The sequence below is a fragment of the Lathamus discolor genome, chromosome 10 (genome assembly GCF_037157495.1).
Source record: "Lathamus discolor isolate bLatDis1 chromosome 10, bLatDis1.hap1, whole genome shotgun sequence".
NCBI lineage: Eukaryota > Metazoa > Chordata > Aves > Psittaciformes > Psittacidae > Lathamus > Lathamus discolor.
Window position 1 is genome coordinate 8,585,734 of NC_088893.1, and position 24,192 is coordinate 8,609,925.

Here is a 24,192-nt window from a genome sequence, read left to right on the forward strand (position 1 = left end):
CTTTTGAAATGCCCATTATTATCCTTCATTTTGTTTAAATTGTTTATTTTTGTGTGTTGGTGTTTTATTTCTGGTAATAATATATATATATTTGCTTAGATTTTATAAAAATGTTATTTCTTTAATGTTTTGCTGGCTGTCTGAGAACAGATGAAAGTTCTGTCTTGTAAGAGTAATATTTAGTCTCATATACAATGGCCAGATTTCACAGCTAAGCCTACGCATTGTGTTGTACTTTACCGAGCATGTGTGAAAATGTCCTTCCACTAAATCTCAAAAAATAGAACCAATCCTGTAGATAAGAAAATCTGAGTTACACGTTAGTGATTTTCTTCTTTAAAGATATTAATTTCTTGCAGTGAGATTCTTGTATAAATTACTGAAGTTCTATTACCTGCTACCACTTTGCAGTAATCTTAATCTGATGATTACTCTAGGTCACATCAGTTATATATTGTATTTTGAATCTGGCAGGTGCCAGTAGCAGAAGATAAGAGCAAAAAATCAGGGGAAGAATACAATGATGCTTCTCTTGTAAAATCTCTTCAGTTCCAGAAACATGCAGTTAGAGATGTCCTGTAAGGAAATGTTACCACTGAGTTTAATGGACTTTGAAGTATTTTTCTTCTTTTTGAATCCAAATGAATTATTGGGCTTTGCATTACCTTACTGATTAGAAAGAAAACCATTTTTATAAGTTTTCAGGCAGCCAATGATGATTTCATTGGGTGCTCTACACCTTTTATGTAAGAGAAAACAAGTAATGCTGCTGTAGTCAACTTTTTCTGTGTTGCTTAGGACATCACATGAAAAAACATTATGCAGCTGAGGTAGTCATTCACATGAGAAGGTGTTTGCTACAATTCTCTTCTACTTATGCAGTCGCTGATGGTTTTCAGCAGCATTAAGCCTCTTTATTTTTTCTTTTTTTTTTTTTTTGACAGTAGTTGTGTTAAAAATATTTCTCAGTTATATAAATAAGAGGATATCACTGTGTGTCAGACTGAATACCCAGTATTCAGTCTCACAAGACTCGCATATTAACTTCCTGTCAGTACTATACAAATACCCCAGAATCCCACTAGATGTTATACTCAGTGTTCTCTCAACAGATTTCTTCAACCTATCACCTTCTCCCCGTTTTTACCTCAGTTTCTCTCAGTCATTTTGCAGGTGCTGGGACTTGTGAAAATATATATGCACTATGTCCCACTTCCTAATCTTTTTTCGTATGGACGAAAAAAGAAAAAAGATATTTTTTCAAGTTTTTTGTGAATTTCTCACATTGAAGGAGATGGTTACACATACTGATATAAATGAATTTCCAACCACTTCATATGACAAGTTTAAAAGCAAGTTATATTATTTTTTTCCAAAGATAAAACTAAATGCGGTTTTCTCCACCTTCTGGCTTAGTGCAGAGCTCAATTTCTTTGTAGTTGGAAGAATCAAGCAAACAGGTTACTTATGGACTTCACAAATAAAAAAAATGGACTCAATTCAAACGACAGCAAAGGTTCAACATGCTGAACTTGAGTTAATCTGAGCCAGGAGCTCACCTAGATAAAATGTGTGGAGCAAAAACACACCTCTGTAGGTGTACACACTAGGCGAATTTGGACTCTGCTGATAAAAAATCTGCATTTAAAATAGACACTTTCTGCTGTTTCCTTCTCATCTTTCAACTAAAATAACACTTCAAGATTTTTTTCTGCTTTAGATATATCCTCTAGAGGCAATTGTAGTCTCTAATTTCATTAGTGCTCAACATGTTTGTTTTAAGTCTCTTTCTATGAAATAGACTTTTCCTTACATAGTAATAATTATAGTTATCTGACTATGGTGATGGCCTTTTTTCTTTTTTTTTTTTTTTTTACCAGTTTGTGGTCCTTTCCTGATATATTCGCAGTCTCTTTCTTCTTCATAGAATGAATGTATCTTGTTCTAAGAGCCTCACCTTTGAGGCCAGAAGAGTACTTCCAATGAAGTTACCTGGACATCTATTTTTACCTTCAGTTGTTATACCTTTTCTAAAATGAGATAAATAAACATGTCGCTTTCTCTTAGTGGTACAAAGTCTCCCCAGTTTATGTTCAGAACTTCCATTCACAGAAAATACGCTCTGTTCTTGAATGGAGAAGTTCATTTATGTCCAGAGGGCCAGGACAAGACCCACATGCCACTTAAGATCAATTTACATTATAGTCTGTGAGATGAAGTGGAGTGTAAAGTTTAAGCTGATCTCCTATGCAGAATAAAAGAGAAGGAATTAAGATAAAAGGTGTTCAGAGGTATTGTAAATCAGTTAGCTGGAATGTAGGTTGAGAGCTTTCTGCAAAAGGAAAAAGCATTATGCAGTGTATGAAACACTTCTTGAAGTTTCTTACTGAGTTATAATTTAACTTTGGGTTATTTCCTAGTTCTAATTTATGAGTTCATAGCTACCTGTAAGAATTTATACTGTATAGGTCCTGGTTTTCCCTCAGCAACAGACTGACTGCAGTGGGTCAGGCATTACTGAGAGGATAAAACTAGGCCTAACATGTGAGGAGATTTCTAAAACTGCAGAGATTTTCAGCATTAGGTGTAGGTTGTGGTCTTGATTTCTTAGTAAACAGAACTGGGAAAATGGCAATCAAATCTTACTGTTACTGTTAAAGGGAATTTGTATTGCAATATATGTTCATCAGAAAAGTGCAATACTTGATAAGCTGTGAAGCATGAACATTTAAAAAACCCACTTCAGTTCTGACATCCCTATGTCAATTATTTTTTAACATATATATTTTCTATGCCCAAATTCATATTAAGCAAACCCCCAGCTAGCATTGTATTCTTTGCTGCCACTCTCGCATAATCTGTATCCTTTTCTGTATAAGACTGTGAGTGGGGCTGCAGTAAAATAGTTTGTAAAGCAGCAGTTCAGACTGTACCAGTGGAGAACCACGGTACACTCTAGTTATTCTGCTGAATGTTTATAAAAAGAAATAACCAGATGACCACCCTAATAGAATCTTTGTGTCTAGGTATATATTAAATCCTTATTGCTGGAGTGGCTGCACATAACAAGGGGAAGGCTGCAGGGTACTGAGTGAGCTTCAAATGAGCTGGTGCATTACCACATTGCAGGACAGTGCCTGTCAGAGGTAGTGCCCTCAAAACTGCCTCTGCTTTGGAACTTACTTGAACGTTATCTCTACAAGGCACTGTGCTATCAGTACAGATACACTCTAAGCAGGCATCAGAGGCAGAATAAGAGAAAAAAAATCAACTTTCCTATAAGCATGTGCATGTTATTGCTCACCTGTGTCTAATGCTCTATCTAATCCTTTAATAATTCGTGCTTTCAATTCACAGATCAGTTCTTTGTTGCAGAAAGTGCTGGCCATTACTTAAGTATATGAGAATGTAATTGTACTGCGTCTAAGACTTGGAGTAAGTTTCCTTTGACCAGGTATTCGCTTCTTTCCCCTTCATCTGTTCAATCCTGTCAGAGCCTTCTTACCTTTAAAATTTTTGTGCAACTATTACTGAGTTTCTCGGCATGTGCCAATAGAGCAAATGTAGCATAAAGAGGAAACAACGTGACCACAATCCAAATCAACAAGGTGTTTTTTTTTCCAGATCAGCACTAGTCAGGAACAGTTTACACTCAGGACCCAAAAGCATGGTTTGTATGGCCGTGAATAACACATATAATATGAATCACATGGGAAATATTACATTAAAATAGTATATTAATTTCCTAAACTGTTTTTAGTGTAGTTAGATTATAGAAGTTTCTTTATTAGCAAGTTTCACTTCTTGAATTTTCAAAGATTCAAACTTTCTGAAAGACTTTTCAACATCACTTTGTGCATTCACTGGAGTATTTTGGAATACCTGAATTTTGGTATGTATTAGGGCTAGGTGGTTTAGTTACCAAAGCAGAAGCTAGTTAAAGGGCTTAAACTGCATTTCCAAATCATTATGTAATTGCAAGTAAGAAAACAGTGTCTGTAATCTTTCCTACCCTATCAAGTTATTAATAATGAGATAGGGAGAATTTCATGGAATTGTTCAAATCTACTCAAGATCAGTGAGTTTGGTAGTCCTTTTTATTAAAATGCTATTTGTTCCAAGTTCCTATCCCACCATTACAGCTCATAGCAGTCAGGAATACAGCATGGCTATGAAAAATTAAAAGGCATCCTCACCCTCCTTGCTACCCCTGAAATGTTCAAGTTGAGTGCAGCTTCATACAGCCTCAGCTCTGCTGAAACAAACACTGTAGTATATAGGCCAGTCAGCATTAAATATTTGATTTCATAGTATCATAGGCAAGGTTAAAGTCATAATTTAACAGCACCTAGATTCATATTTTCTGTGATGACACTTCTCTAAAAAGAACCATTCCTTTTTAACTGAGAAATAGTCTCTTGCTGAGCAACATCTTATTCCAATAATGCTCCAAGTGACCTCTGACTTAATATTAGTGCTAGACACTGCATGAAAGTATTGGAAGCTAGTGTAAGAATAACTACAGTTGCAGGATTGATAGCAAACTGATGTTAGCTAGCTTTACAGTAATTCTAAATGACTGTTCAGCTTAGGGATATTCATGCCCCTTTTAATCTTTGTTAGTATTTCACTTATCATGCCCCTTTTAATCATTGTTATTGCATCACTTACCACACAGTGCGAAAACCCAACTGACACTGCTAAGTGCTTCACAAGAGCAAAACAATTTTATTTACTCTCAAGTTTGGTAATTTACTACTAAAAATACATATATTCACGTATAAACCGAACTATTTCAGTGCTGAAATGATTGCTTTATTTGTGCCTTTTTTCTGATCAGTCTTGAGAGTTTTCAGGTTTAGGTATCTAGTTGCAACATAGAAACATCGCTATGGCGCTACTTGGGCACTAACAAGTGAAAAAACAAAAGTAGCTAGTGTCCAGCATTTCACATCTGGACATGACTTTGTGCTGTGTTCCTGTGATTTTTACTGACAATTCTTTAAAGCTAAGGCCTATGCAAAACTAATAAAATCTGTATGTAAATAATGTGCAGAATATAACTAAATCTATTTCAAACTTTGCTGACAAGTGAGCTCTATTACATGTAACATGTTAATCACCTATTGTGTGAAATAAGTGTAATCAAATAATTACTTCCAATTAAACCCCATATGGAGGTGTACGAATATCGAACTATTTTATTTACCTTTCAAAAGTGTTTATCAACCCGAAGATTGCACAGTTTTCAGAAATTCGGAGTTTAGTTTGACTCATTTCCACTGACCCGCACCTTCAGCCAATATCAGGGGCTGCAATGCTACTGCACTAGTCTTAGTGATAAGATGATGGGGGAGCTTTATGCAATAAGTTTTCAGTACGGTTATGAATGTCAAGAAACAAACTGGAAAAAAGCGCTTCCTAAAACTTTAGTGTGCACAATTGTAAGGGTGCAATTTTGTGCATGTGATTAAAACTACTGCATAAAAACATTGTGAAGGTAAAAGACTGCAGATACGTAACATGGCATTTGTTCTAAAGTCATTCAGATCGTGGTTTGCTGAAGTCAATGTCAGAATTTTAGCTACTTCATTACTTTCTGAATGATGCCTTAACTTCTCTCTTCTTTCTTCAATCTTTTAAATATCAACAATTGCATAACAATTAATTTTTCTACATAGTTTTTTTATTAATAGTGGTTTCTTATTAATTAATATTAGTTACAATATTGGTAATCTGTTTTTATGCGTTCCATTACTCTGATCAGATTCTGCAAATACTTTAACTTTCGTGTGTTTTCTGATTGATGTCACGACATTTATTTAGCTGCATAACATAGAGTATATATGTCAATGTTCAGTTGCATTGGCTTTTCAGAATTTCTATGTCCAAGACAAGCAACAGATAATATGAAAGCTATTCCCCTCTTTATGAAGTGTTAGATGAGTTTTTAGCAAAGAAAAACTTTCTTCCAGGTTATAAATAAATAGTATCTAAACTCAATTCTGTAACTCTGTTTTGGTCTATAAGTTTCCAAGACTACTAGTAAGGTTTCTTCTATAAAAGTAGGAGAAAAGTGTCCCAATTATTAGAATTAAAATCATGTGAAATATTTAATAAAATATTTTTGTAAAGCACTAAGGATAATTTTCCCTTTTACTTGTCCCTTATTAAATTTGTTTCTTTATCTGTTATTTATTCTTTAAAATTATGAGGTCAGGAAGCTGTCAGAGGAAACCATCTTGGCTATCAGATGGCTTTGACCAGAAAACAGAACATTTTGCTGAGATGAAACTTTAATTTGTATTATGAAGTTTCTTTTAAAGCTTATGAAATAGTTTTGGCAAAATTCCTCTCAGGCTATGTTATTCTGAAAGATGAGTGAAAAGAAGGAAGCGTGTTAACATAAATATCTGGGATTATTTTAGTGGAAGCTTTATGTCAAAATAATCTGAGACTGTTCATGAGATCCTGTCAAAGCTTATTTTTCATTGCTGTATTCACGTGGTAATCATAAACAATTCTGTAAGCATCAGAGACACCTTGCACCTGTCTTACTCCCAATAACGAAGTATCCCTCAAAAGTATCCCTCAGGGTAGTCTCACCAAGTTTTATTTCACTTTCTACTCCATTTTCAACCATTTTAAGTTTCTTTTCACAGGAATTCTTCACAAAGTTCTTTTTGTGTGAAGAAAGTTATTCTAAAACCCAGCAACTTTTAATTTCCCTGGCCAATAATTTTGGCCTATTTATTTTGCTTAGAAACAAAATCCTACCACTGCGGCTGCAAAGTCTGATATTTCTTAAACAGACAAACAAAAGGAAAAAAAAAAACCCAACGAGAAAGAACCCACTTTTTAGTATGGTAGTGTCCAGATAAAAGGAGGGGAGGAGAGAGAAGGTAAATTTGAATGAGGAGCGAGTCTATGTCAGTACAGCATTAATAGTATAAAAGAGGGTGGGCACTAACTTCTCTGGTGTATCAATGGCAACATGGCTTACACAGCTGTGAGGATATGGCACATGAAAGGCCAGGTACTTTGTGATGCAGTGCTACTTTCTCATCTAACCTGCTAAATGCACAGTCCACAGATTTTTGCAGTTACGGTTCAGCGTAGTGCTTGGCACTGCAGCAACACTCACTCCCCCCTCCACTTTCTACTCATCCCCATGCAAACTCCTTCTTCCTCTGCTGTTAAGATTTTTACTTCTTTACATCTCTGTACACATACACATATGCAGCATGCACAGGTTGTCTTCAGTACATGTGTCGGGGGGGGGTGAATGCTGTGGTGAACGTTTGTCTCATACAATCAGTGAACACAATTATATCCCTTTGCTTGTTCCATCAGCATTAAAACCACTTCTGTACGAGGGAAATACAGGCAGCCCTTCTGCCTGCCTTGGAGGCTTGTGCAGGGAACTGCATCTCTGTCCTTGGCCCTGGATCCCTGCACTGGCTCCTTACCGAGGGAGTGAGTGGTGCCTCAGAGCCCGCAGCCGGGCACAGCCATGATGTGGCTGCTTAGGTGCAAACAAACAAAAATGCACTGACATTCTACCCTCAGAACACAGCTGTATTATAACTCCATGCATGGTATCAAACAGTAAATCAGATATAAAAGGCTTCAGTAATATGGCATCAAATTCTATGAGAAACCCGGCATGTACCACCATCATACACACCCGCTGCTTACCCTCCCTGTCCATTTCAGAGCGACAACAATTGTAAGAGAAATAAAACATTGTAAGATCTCAGCTGCTAGGAGATAGACGAATGTAATGCCACGATCCAAACCTCCAGCATTCTCACACAGCTCTGCAAATTTGCAAACAGATTCTTCACCCCCCAGCCCTCCCTCTCCCCCCCACCCCTCCCAACAGAATCAGAAAGCACATCTTACCACTGGATGAGAGAGAGGAACAGAAGTGCCCACACCATCATTTTGAGCGAAAATGCAGGATTCAAGAATGCAGTGCTCCCCAGGCTTGTTGGATTTGAAGGAATCATCTCTTTTTCTCTCCCTCCCCCCCCCCCCCAACCAAGTTTTTTTCCCCTTTCCTCTCGGTTGCAGATGGATCCGTCCCCTTCTTTATTTTTTTTTTTTTTGGTAGTGGTTCTGCCCCCCTCCCTACCAGGTCCCGTCAGTGGGATGATACATTGCGCCCAGCTGCGGGAATTAATATGCAGGGAGACAGAAATTAGATCTGCAGAAGCCCTTTGCAGATATAATCAGAAAACGTCAGCTCAGGCAGCAGGCAGCAGCTTCCAAGTCTAGGGGAATAATATAATTGGGAAAAAAAGGGGAAAAAAAAACCCCACAACGACCAAACAGCAAAATCACGGACACTCACAGAATAAAAGCAGTCAAGGAAAGAAGAAACACATACACATGCAGACATTTACAGAACCACTCAAACACATGCAATGAAATCTGATCAAGCAATAGAAAGAGTAAATGAGAGGAAAAAAAAAAAAAAAAAAGAAAGAATAAAGCAATGGAGCTTCTGCCTGAATGCAGATTAACTCTGAGGTCAAAGTGGAAATGATGCACTCTGCTGCAGCACAGATTAACACATGCGTGGTGTCAGCCGGGGTGCTTTTTAACCTTTGATTACACATATGCAGGCAGCCTGGATTTTCATTTTGGAGGCGAGAAGGATTTGGCAGGCATAAAAAGGGAAGTTGGAAGGAAAAGCTTGCCCTATGCTGCTGAGCATCCTCATTTTTCTAAACAGCCTGGAAATCGTGGTTGCAAAAGGGGGAAAAAAAAATGAAAGGATGGATGGGGGAGTGGAAAAGGGAGGGATGGTTGTTGCTAAGTAACTCAGGAAATGGTGAAAGCAGCATTGGTGGAGTCAATATGAATGAGGTGACTTAGTGTGTGATAGGATTAGGGGGAATATGCAAGGCTTTTATCTCCCCTCCCCCTAATAAAACCAGGCTACAGAGACACGGGAAATGCTTCCTGGCCAAAGGGGAAACGCTAAATGACTATAAGAGCTGGATGTTGCCAAATTCTGGAACCAGAATCCCAAGTTCCATTGTCCAAAAATGCAATTTAGCAGCTACTAGTGAAGTAAAAAATTCAGGTAATTCCCTGATTTCGCAAAGTAAGAGCACCTCAGTCTAAAATAGCTGTATGAGCTACAATAACTATTTTTTTTATCTCATTTTTTTTTTCTGCCAAAAACCAAAGCAGATATAGAGAGCATCAAGCCTCCCCAGTGCTGTTTTATAAACCAGGAGACTGATCAAACTTAACCATCAGCACCTGGGAGATGTGACCTAACACTGTTCAGTTTAAAACCCATCGTTCTAAAACTCAAGAGAGAAATAAAAAATAATTTTTCTAAAGAACACTTAAATGGAAAGAAACTGAAATGGTCCTAAATAGAATAAAAGCATCAAAATTTCCCTCTGGACTGGATGTAGTCTAAACAAAATTTGGCACACAGATCCTGCTCAAACCTGCCAATACCCAAACCAATCTGAACTTTATCAATCAAAAATAGCGGCAGTAGCTGAGTTCCCAAATAGTCAAAAAATTAGATCCAGCCCTGAACCATCAAGCTGCTTTTTTTTTTTTTTTTCATTTCCCAAACCAGTGTATTTGAGTACAGCAATAAGCAATAGATCAATATTATCAGTTGAATGAAACACATCTTGCCCCCTAGGTAGACAGTTCTGTGATTATTTGGGTCCATATGTAATGATGTCACTGTGTTTTTATCAGTGTTTCCAAACAAATAACAAGTTATGATCCTGGTTCTTAATATTTACAGTCAAGGGTCCTAATCTTAATTAAGTCACTTCACTAATTTGTGTTTCAGTACAGCCACTCCAGAGATAAAAAATGTGTAAAATATTCCACATGCTCTCCCTGTATCTCTCTCAGTATATGTATCTGTGTGCATGCATATTCAAACATCAACATTTGCTCATGGTTTACTTCATTAGCTCTTAACATGAAACTTTTGTGATGTTACTGCTGTAATCTCTCATATCAGTTATCAAAACATTCCTTCGAAAGTTAAAAATGCTGTTTATATTTTGATGAAGGAATCAAAATTGTTGATAGCTAAGAATTTGAACTGTTCAAATAGTTATTGTGTTGACTATGTATTAGCAACTATGTCTGCTGTATTTTAGCAGCTTTACACTGTGCTTTATGTCCTGAACTTTGTCCCATAGCAAAATGTTTCACATCCTCCTTGTCTGAGAATAGTTGCTGGACTTCCTACAAAATTGTTACACACTTTGACTTGAGAGGTTCAGCTCATTATACTTGTTGAGAGGCAAGGGGGATGCAACATAAGAAAAGCTTGCTGGGTGTCAAACCTAAAGAGTTCTTTTTCCAGGTTTCCATCATAAAGGGTATGTCAAAAGGAGTTAGATACTGTAGTGCCAATCTTTCTTAGAGTTCATTAAGATGTACAGAGACATGGGTCATTGATACTGTAGATTCTGTAGGTATTTTATTAGCTGTGCCATCTATTCACATTCTGAATATATCAGTAGGTTTTGATGGACAAGCATAAACTGAAGATTGTGTAGACTGTTCTGCATATTAAAATTTGAATCACCATATTATGATCATTTTTTCATGTCAGATGCATCTACCTTAATTTTATTTTCACATGTGTGAACTGTGAACTGACATTTAGGCACCAACTTAGGTAGAGGGAATTAGGGTCTTCAGACTGATACAGTCAGTGGACCACGCAAAGGCCAAGGCAGTTTTTTTAGTGCTCCCAGATAGTAAACATAATAGGTAACATCATTTGGGTATCAGAACACTTGACCAAAATACTTTAAATTTATCCACCAACAATCAAGCAATAACAATGTTGGCTGTAAGTAATTTCAAATGCAAAACTGTCCTTGCAGTTCTTTGCAACCTTGCCCTGAAGGAAGAGAAAGCAAACCCAGGTTCTATGGTTAATGTATTTCAATATTTTCATTTCTGGTCATGATGATAACCTTTGCTGGGAGAAAAAGAAAATGTTTATCTGTAGCAGATAATAAGTGATACAGAAAACAGACATTCAATAGGCTGCTTTCTGTTTAAACACATGTTGTCTTTGAAGCTCAGATCAGACAGCTATGTCTTAAAATTCCATTATAATAAATTGTCACAAAGGACCAAGTTTACATGAGGACACTGCCTAGTGTGAAATGTTTTCCTGGCACGTTTAGTGTGATAAACCAATTCCAGATAGTAATTTGCCCCTGAGCACAAAAGTGCTATCTTCACAACAAATGACTTAAAGTTTTTTATGGAAAAAATGAACTATGAATAATAATTAAACAAAGAGATAATTGTTCCAAAAACATGCAGTCTATACCAAACCAGAATAATATTCGCAAGGGTATCTTAATATACTTTGGTTGACAGCTTGTGCAATTTACAAGGAGGCTCTCAGCTTCCGCTGATTTCCCTAGGTGTATCTTTAAGCCCAAAGAAAACATGGCTGTTCCTTACTCTAAAATTATTTTTCCTTCCGATCAGATATTGCATCATACTTTAACAAAGAGGAAAAAAAGATATATCTGAAAAAAAGTAAATGTGAAAATAGAAGTTTTATAAAAGATAAAGTAAAAAAAAAAAAAAAAGGACTGACAAAGTCAACATATACTCAATTTACCCGCAGGTAAGTTTTTCTGCTTTGTTTTTCTTTATCACAAGTTCATATCTGGAAATTCTTCTGTTTCAGCTTGTAATTCCTTGTGTTGCTTTAGACAAAAAACCCTAAACAAAATAAAGCAAAACAAAAATCCAACCAAAAATAAAATGCTAATTTCAGTCTCTCTCAAGTGGCATAAAATTTTGGTAAGAGGTAACTAGGTTTTATGGGTCATGTTAGGGATGGTTTCTTAAAGATACAAGAAGGAAAGATTTATGTAGCTAAATTGTCTAGTGATGTTTTAGGAGACTGTTCATTACATATCAAGTAATTTTTTGATGCTTAGAATATACATTAGAAGTTTCAAATTATTTTTATCCAGAAATAAAATATCCTAGTTATAAAAAACCACTTTAGAACTGCATTAATCCACAGATCTTAAAAAATAGTTCATTTAAAGCTATATTTAAATACAGATTTTATGGTACTAATATTAACATTGATAACATTTTGGTTTCTTCCAAAATTCTCTCAGCACATTCTAGCCTTGGTGAAATACCTTAATACTGAATTCCTGAGGAAGAGAGCATCCAGTATATTTCTTAGATGGAATTCTAGAATTTCATACAATCAAAAGAAGAAAGCTAGCACATGTTTTTGTACATTTATTGATGTACATATATGTTTGTGGTTGTGTATTGGAGCATGTGTATATTTTCCTATTAATTTATTATCTCACTCATAAAGAAAATTTTGTACTAGAGCAGGAGCTGCCAGGTCTGAGTACTTACTGCCAACTCAGGGGTCTGTGGCTGGACTTGTCATTTAGAAGACCTAGATATCTGGTTCTCTTTTAATTCATGTGCACAAAATACAAATATTTTGTGAAGGATTGGTATGGTGGTGAACCAAATAGAAAGTACATTCCTTAGTGCCAGACTAAGATCATAGTTTAAAGATGATTATTGACTTCTTCATGGACATGTTATCTGGGCCTTTCAAAGAGGTTATTTTTAATAAAGTCTAACCACATTACTACAACTGCATGAATTTATACATTCCTATCAGTAATAAGTAGATGAACTCAAAACTACATTGCATCACGTACCCAAATACAGACCTGTCTATTTTGGCAGATGTAACTTAAATCTAATTATTTTTTGTTATATAACTAAAAATAGTCAGTTCTTAATATTGAATCTCACTGCTACTTTTCCCTGTTAAATATTGGATGAAGGTGTTGGGCAAATTGCATAATGTTGTAATGAATATGGTAAAGTAGGATTCCAGATACATTTTATTATTTAACTGAAAAAATACCATTGAAGTATTATTTCAGTGTTATTTATTAGAACTGAGACAATTGACTTGAGCTGCAAGAATAAAAGAAAGATAAGGCTAAAAAGACAAAAATAAGAATTCTTTCAAGAAAGCCGTCAAGCTGAATCCAACTTCTTAGAGGACTAAACCTACTACATTTTTTAAAAAGCCACAATCTTGTGCTGCTTAGGAAATTATTTTTTAAAGAATTATTTTAGACCTTAGCAGTAAAAAAATTTGAATTCTTTCCTAAAATATGTATGGAGTGATATTTCAGGGGTTTATGCAAAGACAGTATTTGTCAGAAATATTTTTATTCTGTTTCATTGGGTTTCTATTCCAGACAATCACTTTCTGAGTATTTAACTTACAAGGAAAAATATACTGGTAGCTGTAATGCAACCAAAACACAACCCCAAAATACTGTGTTTGTTTATATGCTTTGATCTTGCGCTAGAACAGTACAGAAAACAAGTTTTTGGCTAAGAGCTCTCTCACTGTACTTAGATTTACAAGTTCCTGCCAGCAACAGACTTAACAAATGCTGTTTTGTGCTATAAACATCTAAGATTCTCTTGTCATAAAACTCTTTCAGCAAACTTCATTCCCCACCTTCCTGGCACTGACCTGAGAAAGCTTTCTTGCCCTTCAATGTAACCCAGAGGACCCAGTTCCATTAGGCTAAATTCTTACATGAAAAAATCGCTACACTAAGATGCTTTCTGAGGAACACAATAATGGTTGTTTTCTGAACAGTTTTATCAGTGCCCAAGAGAAGTCTCTGCTCCACAAGATTCGCAAATCATGATTTTCAGGAACCATATATAGTTATATATTCATACTAGTCTCTAGCAGGGTTTCTCCTCATGTGTATTTATACTGCATGAACAGTTTAGGTCAAAAACCTGTGTTCAAGCTATAGCTTCCTCACCATGCTTTGTGCTAAATCTCTAAAGGCCAGTGGTTTTTGAAACCATCTCAGGAAGGCAGTCACTGCCTCCTGTAGTCACCCATAAACTGAAGCGGAAAGAAGACTTGAATTGTCCTCCTCTCGCTACTGAGAGTAAAGAGTGAAGGAGAGCAGGCAGCAATGCTGCTGTCACTCCTGAGATGACAGAATCTTTACGTGGGGGAAATGGGGAACCTGACTCACATAGTGTGTACTTTAAGTGGGATGAGTTTAGTACTATTGTTTCAAGTATGATTATGATCAGTGGTCTCTCAGCCTACTTGCATCTTTCTTTTGGAAGTTATGTTTCAGTACTTGCATGGCATGAGTAAACTTGTAACTGTATGTATTCTCTATTTAGTGATAGGAGAGGAAGAAATATGATGTGCATAGAAGCAGCACTGAAACCAAAAGGAGAGTACTAGAGGAAAGTACTAGAATACTGAGGAAATAATTATGAGGGAGTACTTTTCAATAATGGTGTTCTGGTACTTGAATATATGTGTATTGGAATGAAACCAAACTGGTATTTTTGACATTATCTAAGAAACAGCACATTTGATGGACCAGTATGCTTGCAAATACATTTTCATCTGTGTATATTCACAAAGAGCAGGATTAATGTGTTCAGCAAATGATTTTTTTTTATGTTCCAAAGCACTGTATGCATAACAGAGAGCTCTCAATGCTCAGTTATTTCATGCTGCTAATGGAGAGTGTGTCATTATATCAAAAGCAGTTGCTATCACTCTATTTTATATTAAGGTATAAGTGAGTTATAAAGTGAGGAATAGACTTCTGCATTTTTTCTTTAGTTGTTCAATTCAGTGTTTTGATTTTCTTTATAAAAATGATATTTTAATGCTTTTGGAAAATTAAAATTTTTGTACTTTTGCAAATGACAATAAAAAGCATTCTTCAGGGTGCTAAATCTGTTCATTTAAACTGCAGACATCTACAATATTGCCTTTATTACCAGGTAAGAATGTGGTTCATTCATTTATTGGTTTATCTCAATCTATAATGTAACACCAGATACTTGGTTTCCACAAAAGAAAATGACCTCAGCTATCTTAAGAGTGAATACTTCTTTTAGAAAGAAGTATTGTATCACTTTTCCCACAATTATATTTATTTCTCTTAAGATTCAAGTCTACAAATTCCTGACAAGAGGCCGCAGGAAGCAGCTTGAAATGCTAAGAATAAAGCCTAAGCTCAAGTCTTACTAACTTTGATGAGAATTAAGAGTATGTTTAACTGCTATCTGTAACATCATGGTTATCTAAGTCCAGGCCTTAATTTGCACAAGGAGTTTTTTTGGGTTTTTTCTTTTTTCTTTTTTTCTAACATTAGCCCAAGAAAAGGGCACTACTTGACAGACACCAGTTCAACCTCACAATGTCAATTTTCACAATTGTAGTCACTGTTTTTCAGTAAAGATGTTTTTGCTGTTTCTGCTCTTCTGCCATACCAGAAAAGTGAGATCTAAAAGTGAAAAGGTGAGATTCAGGAATATAAACACTGAGTTTGTTCATCAGTGATTATTTTAAGACTCACTGGTCTCCAATGTCTGCATTACATTTAAAGCATTTCTATCAGACCCAGCCTCATTCACTTTTACTGTAATTGTTATCCCTTTTGTATAGAAAATTTGATTTGACATACCATGTAGGTTTGACATTTTACTTACTGTTCACTAACACAGAGTAAAAAGCTCTGTATTTCTATGCCAGATTTGGTATTTCCTTTAGACAGTTTACAGAATCTTAAGATCTATTTTGATGTATCGTTATTTCCTATGACTGCAGTATTCAAAGTCTATTTCCATCAGCAAGGCAAGATCTCCTCCCCAAGTAAATGTGAGGAAAAGCTTCCTACCATTTGCCTAAGAACACATTTGGGCACAGGTTTGCTGGCAGGACTTGCTGTTTTGCCCATGACAGTAACTGGTGATTGATCTCTCCCTGTACTTATCTCGACCCATTAGCCTTTTGTTACATCTTCTCTCCCCTGCTCAACTGAGGAGGGGAGTGATGGAGCAGCTGGTGTTCAGCCAGGGTCAACCCCCCACAGCAGCTGATGCAGTGAAAGTCTTATAGGCAGCATTGCCTGGAGAATGTTATATCTGTTCTGTATATCATTACAAATGGGTTTTGATACTCCCCTCCAAAACATTAATGGAAGTAGTAGTACATAGAGAATGTTTTTGCCTGCAGAAAGGAAGCACTCTGTTCCCTCCTTTGAAGAAAGAAGAAAAATCAGAAAAAATCTGTGCTAAAGCATTGTATTAATTATGCAAGAGTAAGGGTACACAACAGTATAGTAATCAATACTATATTCAACATCTGTTTTTCATGTCTACATTTGAGTTACAAGGTTGGCTTATTTTTTGTTCATGTTTTTGCTTTTATATAAAGATGTCTCACAGTATGACCATGTTTTCTGTTCAGGGTAAATTCTTTTGATCTCTGTAAACAAACTTCCAGCATTTTGAAGGATCACATTCCATACACTAGATGCAAATACACATTAGAAATGATACCTGATAACAGTCCATGTAAGGTAGCAGGCAAGGAGCACACATTTTGACTCTGGGCTTTCAATATTGTGTATGATATTCTCATGAGCAAATAGGGGTGTCTAATTCTATAGATCAGTTCTCAGTTGTTTTCAGTAGTTTGTTTTTAAAATGGGGGTAGGTACTGAGGTGGGTACTAGGATTAATCAGGTGCTTATTCTGGACTTTTTATTACTAAATATATTAATTAATGACCTGGATGATAGTATTAATAATAACCTTACTGAATTCAGGATGTCAAGCCAGAGGCAGGAGGTGGCTGGGCATAGTAGGAGATAGGGTTAGGCATTAAAAAAATAGAAGTAGATCTGAAAAAAAGTAAGGTGAATTTCAGAATGTTTGGAAAGAATGGGCAAGAGTCTTGGAAAGTGTTTTCAAAGAAAAAGTAAAAAAAGAGTAAATGCATTTCAGCCTGAGAGGAATTATGCCAGTTTTCAAATATATACTGGTGGACTGAGGAAGGGAATAGCTGGTATTTCTGTTTTGGAGAGTGATAGAGATTCATCACAACTTTTTAGATTAATTATCTTTGGGTAACTCAGAAAAAAATTCTTATGGTAGGAATCATCCTGGAACATATGATCAAGCTGGAACAGTTTGCTGAGGTCAAATCTATCTATGAGGTCCCTTCAGTGTTGCTTTCTGTGACTGATAGAGAAGTGCGATGTATAAATTAAATAATGGCCTGAGATTAAACAGTCTTGTTCAGTTAAGCTTTTAAACACAAAAGTAAAAAGGTGGTCTTCTTCATATCTTTTTTGTCTGTAAGAACTGGTAGAAATTACTTCTGTTAGTAGGTTAAAGGTCAGGGAAAACATCTGATGCCACAAAAAGAAAGGCATGCATTTTTCCTGAATTAGGTGTGAAAAAGAATATGAAACCCACATGTATTAATGGTAATGAGAAATGAAGAGTTAGAAAGCAAACGCAGAAAAAGTAAAAGGAAATTAGTAGTATTGTTTACCAACCAAAAGAAAATACATGGGGGAAAAGTAATTTCCAAGGATGTTATTAGAGAGTTTATAACCTCTTCTCACTTCTTTCCATCAAGTTCTATTTTCTGACATGCAAGTCTGCATTGAAAATCTCTTCAAATTGCTGTGACTGAGAGACTTCTAAGGCTTTTATTCTCCTTTCCTGTTTGCTTGTCTGCTGGCTTTGTGTGTTTTGTAAACTTTAAGTAGCGGCATCATTCCTTTGTAGTATCCTCTTTTGCACCTATGAATGATATGGACCCTGTAATAACAAAAAAATCAGAGCTGAATCATCCCTTCTCCACAGCAATATCGACTGGATGATGATCTCAGCTGCAGGCTAGATCCTAGCTTTTACTCATGTTAACAGATTTCTCTTTCAGTGTTTCTCTGTGGTTTTAAGTTTTCAAGAATCCTAATGCCCAAAAATATAATCTTACTAATATATTTTAAACAGTGACTCATCATAGGAAAATGAAGTGATGTAATTCTATATCATCCATATACACCACTTAGTAACTCAAATGTGTACTGGAAAATCCAAACATTTCCCATGCTGTGAAGGCTTGTACTCACATCCTTGTCCTTAACTGGCTGCCGCACTATTTTCTCAGGTGAAATGAGGCTTCAGGAGCTGTTTTGAGGCCATACAGTGACAGCAAGTACAGAGATTGTAGGAATTTAGTATTTGACTCTTTTCAGCACTATAAAGCTCTCAGAACTGGGACTGAGAACATGAAATCTCTCTAAAAACTCTTCACAGAAAAATGTAACTTGTTGTCAGGCTGAAACCTGAGGCTTCAGTGCTGGGATGTACAGGCAGGAAGGGACTGAATGAGGTCTCATCTAGCCTCCTACTCAAAGCCAGTGACAGCACGGACTGAATTTAAACCTGACTTTGCCTGTCCAGGTCTGGAAAAGCTTCGTGGACAGAGATTTCACAGCCTCTCTGGGCAGTTTGTTCTAATCCTTACTGTGAATTAGTTTTTACCCTGCTTTGATTAATGACCCTTTTCCCTGGCACTGCCTTTTGAGCCCCCTCCCCTGGGGGTCCTGAGGAGCTGCAGCCTCTTTCATGGCCCTCTGGGGATTCACTCAAATTTATCAACTTTCTTGTACTGGGGCCCCCAAAAAGGATGCAGAACTCCAGATGTTGTCTGATGAGGTCCAGGCAAAGATGACTGATGACCTCTTTACTGTTTGCTTTCAGCACTGCCAGGACACAGTACTACCATTTCTTCCTGCTTCCCTGCTGGTCAGTCCCCAGCCCTTGCCTTGATGATGCATTAGTCCATCCCATAGATATACTTTGTAGCTGTTCCTGCTGAATTTTGTGGTATTCCTCTTGGCCTTTCCTTCAGGCTCTGGAAGCCTCTCTGAATGGCAGCCCTGCCTTCAAGCACATTGCCAGCGTGCCCCAATTCAGTGTCATCCACAGACTTGGTGGAGGTGCATCCAGACTCCTTTAGTACAGAATTTTAGTAACAACAGAATGTAAAACATAAAACTGATAGCTGAAGCAGACTGAGAAAAACTAAATATTTATTTTAAATGAAAAAAAAAAATAAAATTGTGAAACACTGTCACTGACAGCTTTCCAATGGTATGTTTTATATTTTGAATGTATTTATGTCTACTTTGTATGCTAGGTACTTTGTGCACCTTGTCAAGGGGAAAAAAAAATCTATAAACTGCCTTTATTTTCAAAGGGAACCAGTTTAGTGTACCAGTTCTTTTACAGTAAAGGCTTTATTATCAGAGGGACTGTTACAAGTAATGAGTTCATGTTTCAACACAATCCCATTAGAACTCCAGTAAATTGAGCTGCATTCTAAAACAAAAATAATTGAAAAAGATATGTAAGCTCAAATAAATGTAAGCATACAAAACACTATACTATCTAGTCAGGTTAGGGTAATGATTATTATTAGCAATGGTATTTATTAAACAGTGGTGCTATTATTAAAATTGATCATGTGGAAATGATGATTAGGCGGTATTGCCTAGTCTGAAATCTGAAGGCTTTGAGACGTGTGTGATGCTATTCTAGAGGTTTGGACTGAAACAAATATTAATGTCTATTGAATTAAACCAACTACTATGAGAAAGCTTCAGTTTGAACACCCCCCCACCACCACCACCCCACCCCCCATCACTGTTAGATACATAGAATCAGGGAAAAATTAATACAGGAGAATCCAAAGAGTGTGTCCACTTGCAAATGAAGTCTACCTGACACAGGAGTGAATCCACCAGTGAATTGATACTACAAGAAACCATTAGGAGGAGGCTTTCAAGTACTTTTTGATTACTGGTTAAATGTTGCACGCTCATCTTCCTTTACAATACAGTCTCAAAAGCCATCGACTGAGATCTATATTACTGAAACTTTTGATCTTTTTCATTCAGCAACATTTGATTTATTTTTTCATACTTTTCCCAAAGAACAAGCCAAGAGACTAATGGACTGTACACTTTAATCTTTGCCAGATGATGTCAGCAACAGTGATGTCAGAGTGAATCGAGGCCTAAAGGCTAACCTGCTGCTTTTCTAGCTGGATGTTTAGCAGCAGGTACCTGCACCTTTATTTAAACTGCAATTCAGAAGGAAATTAAACAGTTGGGTTTTTTTTCAGAGGTGCTACTTAACTAAGATTTGTATAATTTCAGAGCAACAGTGAAGAATAACAAAAGCATCTTCTTATGCCTCCGAGGTAACATGTTTGCAAAGCCATCAGCAAAACATTTACTTATTTATGTTATTACTCATCAGAGTCCATGAAACAGATATTCGGAAAAACACGGAGAGATGTGACAAAGGTCACAAGTTTAGATTCAAACCTGAAATTCCATGGACCTCAGTGGAGATATGGGGAAATATAAATAAGCAATTTTAGATTGTTTCAAAGCTGATTATCCTACTGGCTCTCAAATAGATTTTTACATGTGAAATTTCTTTCCTTCCACTCTTGAAATAGATAAGGTCACTCTACTGCCTGGAGTTTGGCTGTGAAGCCCCAGGCAGGGGAACACACAGCTGCACCAGCCCTTCTTGGACAATTTCTCTCTGCTGGGTGGGAAGGAGCATTGCTGTACCCTGAGGCTGCTGGCCCCCACTCTTCTCCACCAAGGCTTTACCAGAGAGGAGAACAAAAAGTGGCATTTCTTGCAGGCAGTGTGCATTGTTGAGATATGAAGGGATTTCAGCCACAAGTTATAGTGCATTAATAGATGCACTTTTGTTTTTTATGAGTGTAATTTTCTCTCTGAAAGTAAGTTTGTTCTTTCAGGTAAAGAAACATTGCTTGAGACTGCTCCACTCAATTGCATTTCCTAAGGTGTTCATTCCAGGCTGCTGCCGCGCAGTGGTAATGGAATATGTGGACAGGTTTTGGAGGGAGGAAAAATATTACTTAATACTCTTTAAAAGAGACAACAGATGGGGTGACTGTTTCTCAGAATAATCCTCCCTAATGGACATTGCAATCACAATCCTGTAGAAGGAAAAAGAAAAAAATCTCTTTGAAGCTTCTGCAAAAGGAATTCCTGGTAAAGCAAATAAATTAGGTTCTTTGAAACAGCCTAACAACTGCACAATGACCCAGAGTAATTTATACATAACAATATGTTTCCTTAGTTGCTTCCTTCATTTTTTTTATGGATGGTTTAACTGAATTTTCAGATGTGTTCAGATCATGTTCCCAACCCTGCTTCTTGTGCAGTGTTTCAAAATACAGAAATTTGCGTAAGCAGCTAGGACATTCTTGGCATCAAGATCCCAAAGGTAATGCCAGCCAATCTTAGGCCAGCTTTTTTGCCACTTGTCCTTCTCACCAACATAGAAAGCAAAATGTTGAAACAGAATATTCTCCTTTTCTTACTTGAAATGCCATCCATATATGCAAATATTTCTCATCACTTCTGCTCTCCTTTTGGCAGTGAATAAACTATTAATCACAGAATCACAGAATCACAGAATCCCAAGGGTTGGAAGGGACCTCAAAAGATCATCTGGTCCAACCCCCCCGCAAGAGCAGGGTAACCTACAGTACATCACACAGGAACTTGTCCAGGCGGGCCTTGAATATCTCCAGTGTAGGAGACTCCACAACCCCCCTGGGCAACCTGTTCCAGTGCTCTGTCACTCTTACAGTAAAGAAGTTCTTCCTGATGTTAACGTGGAACTTCCTATGCTCCAGTTTACACCCATTGCCCCTTGTCCTATCACTGGATATCACTGAAAAAAGCCTAGCTCCATCATCCTGACACCTACCCTTTACATATTTGTAAACATTGATGAGGTCACCCCTCAGTCTCCTCTTCTCCAAGCTAAAGAGACCCAGCTCCCTCAGCCTCTCCTCATAAGGGAGATGTTCCACTCCCTTAATCATCTTTGTGGCTCTGCGCTGGACTCCTTCAAGCAATTCCCTGTCCTTCTTGAATTGAGGGGCCCAGAACTGGACACAATATTCCAGATGCGGCCTCACCAACTATCTTGAGCCCCTTTACCGCCTAGTACACTTTCCCATGAGACTTCCCTTAGCAGTTGACTGAAGAGGCCAAAGTTGGCCCTTCGGAAATCCAGAACTGTGGCTTTGCTAGGTATTCTATTCCTCCCACACAGGATCCTAAACTCCACCATCTCATGGTCACTCTATAAAACTTCACAGAGTTTTAGTTCTGTCCTCATCTATTTTTTAGTGTAATTAAATAATATTTTCTTTATTCTGTTTGTTGATCTGGTCAGTCTCTTGTATATTCCTTTGTGGTGTCTAGAGGCTAATTATAATACTTGTTCTGCATTGTAACATTTACTACAGCTGCTCTCTAACATTTCAGTTCTGTATTTATAAGTTGACAGTTTCATTTTTTTCACAACTCTCTTCTTCAAAAGTCTTGCTATTTCCAGAATTTGCATATTCATTGTTTGATTGGGTCTATTAAATTCTGTGGAAATAAACATGGATTTTCCCTGTAGCAAAATGTCACAGAATGAGCTCCAGTACTGCTCAAATGAGTTAATCTAGGAGAATGAAACAGAAAAAAAAAAAAAGCGTGCTGAAAATAGGAATAAGAACAGATGGCTTAAGTTAGCATTTTTAGATATTATATTACATAAAGTAGTAGGAGGGGAACTAAAAAGGTAAATAGCAACCTTTTTAATAGTAGAAATGTTCTGTTGATAGTCTTTTTTTCCAAGCTCATCTACAGTAATGAAGTAAATAGATAGCCTTAATAAATTGGAGTTATTTTCTCTGCCTTGAATGTATAACGTGCCTTGCAACCCAAATCAGTCAATGATTCTATAATTCTATGATATGAAAAATGAAAATCAAACTGGTAAGTAGTACCAATTTCAACATGAAACTGGTTAATTAGTCAAATTGGAATTGCAATCTGATTTTTATGGCTTTTAAGACCTTTGCATTGGTTTGGAAGAAAAAATTATTTTACATGATGAGATCTGCACAATTCATTTGCAAATTAAATTCACAGTAATATCCATCAAAGACACTGCCACAATGTCTCTCCAAAGGAGGGAGTGTCTCTAGTTTCTGGCTTGAAGCTGTCTACCACACTTCGTTCCTGATTTCTCCAGTATCTCACTCTTTACTTAGGAGCTCAGTTGCTATCCAAAATTTTGTAATACTGCCAAGAAACTTCCAGTTGAATTCAGGCAGCCCTTCCTGGTTTTTTTTTTTTTTGTGTGAAAAATAAAAAACAAACCCACTTATATATTCTGGGCAGTTGAGCAACCTTCTGTTGAAAGGTTGTTAAACATAGAATTGGGACGAGACAAAAGTTTCTGTGTGTGTGTCATTATGTAGTTTAGAAATTGAACAGGTCCTCAGATGATTGTTAAATCATCACTGGCATCATAATAAAACACATTTATACGTATATGATTAAATAATATAGGTCATGTTTAAAATGCAAGGAGTAGTACCAGAGACGCAGTGATTCTGTAAATGGCCTGGGATAGTGGTTAATTATTATACTATGCTTGATAAAGTTGCAATCCAAAACATTGAAGTACTTTGTACTTAGCTTTTAGGCAACTGGTTAGGAGGTAACTAACATACCTTTGGAAGCATGCAGTGGAGGTTTGAATTTATTTAGACAGAAGATGGCCTTGAATCTATAACAGAAATTAATGAAATGACTGTTTTAATGCTAGTGGGGTTTTTTAATTAAAAATGCAAACCTGCCTGGTTTAAAGGAGAAATCTGACATATCTGAAATGTGTCAAAACACTCTTCATTACATACGCTCCAAAAACATTTACCAACCTGATTAGCTGGGATGAGACTGGGAGCAGGATATAAAGTATACTACTTCTGATGATGTTTAGGAAGACTGGGTACAGATCTGATCAGCTTGGTCAAAACAGGAACTGGGGGTAAAAGAAGAATCAGTGACATCAGGAATCTCTTGCTGGCAGCATCTGGGCCACATCAAGGTCACACAGAAGCTGAATGACTGCTGTCACAAGTTGTACATCAAAATGTAGGTGCCTGCACCTAAAATGAAAGTTCTCTTTAGGGCCCTGAATCTTCTTCTGAGTCTGGACATATGCACTGAAGATATAAATAAAACTAGAAGATAAAGGAAGGATGAAATGAAAAAGAATTTCTAAAATATGCATTTATCTACCAAAGACTGAGCATTTTAGTGACACCATTAAAGCCCAAAACATCTTTAGATGGTAAAATTTAGTATTGAAGTCAGATGTTCTTCACTA

The 24,192-nt window shown here is 36.8% G+C and overlaps 1 protein-coding gene across 1 annotated transcript in view; it reads right to left on the bottom strand.

The window, feature by feature from the left end:
* The window catches only part of GABRG2 (gamma-aminobutyric acid type A receptor subunit gamma2), a 65,140-nt gene extending 57,128 nt beyond the window's left edge, over positions 1-8,012 (bottom strand). Inside the window, exon 1 of the mRNA XM_065690254.1 lies at positions 7,906-8,012. Coding sequence (XP_065546326.1) covers positions 7,906-8,012 — 107 coding nt within the window. The remainder of the gene's footprint in view (positions 1-7,905) is intronic.
* Between the last annotated feature and the right edge of the window lie 16,180 nt (positions 8,013-24,192).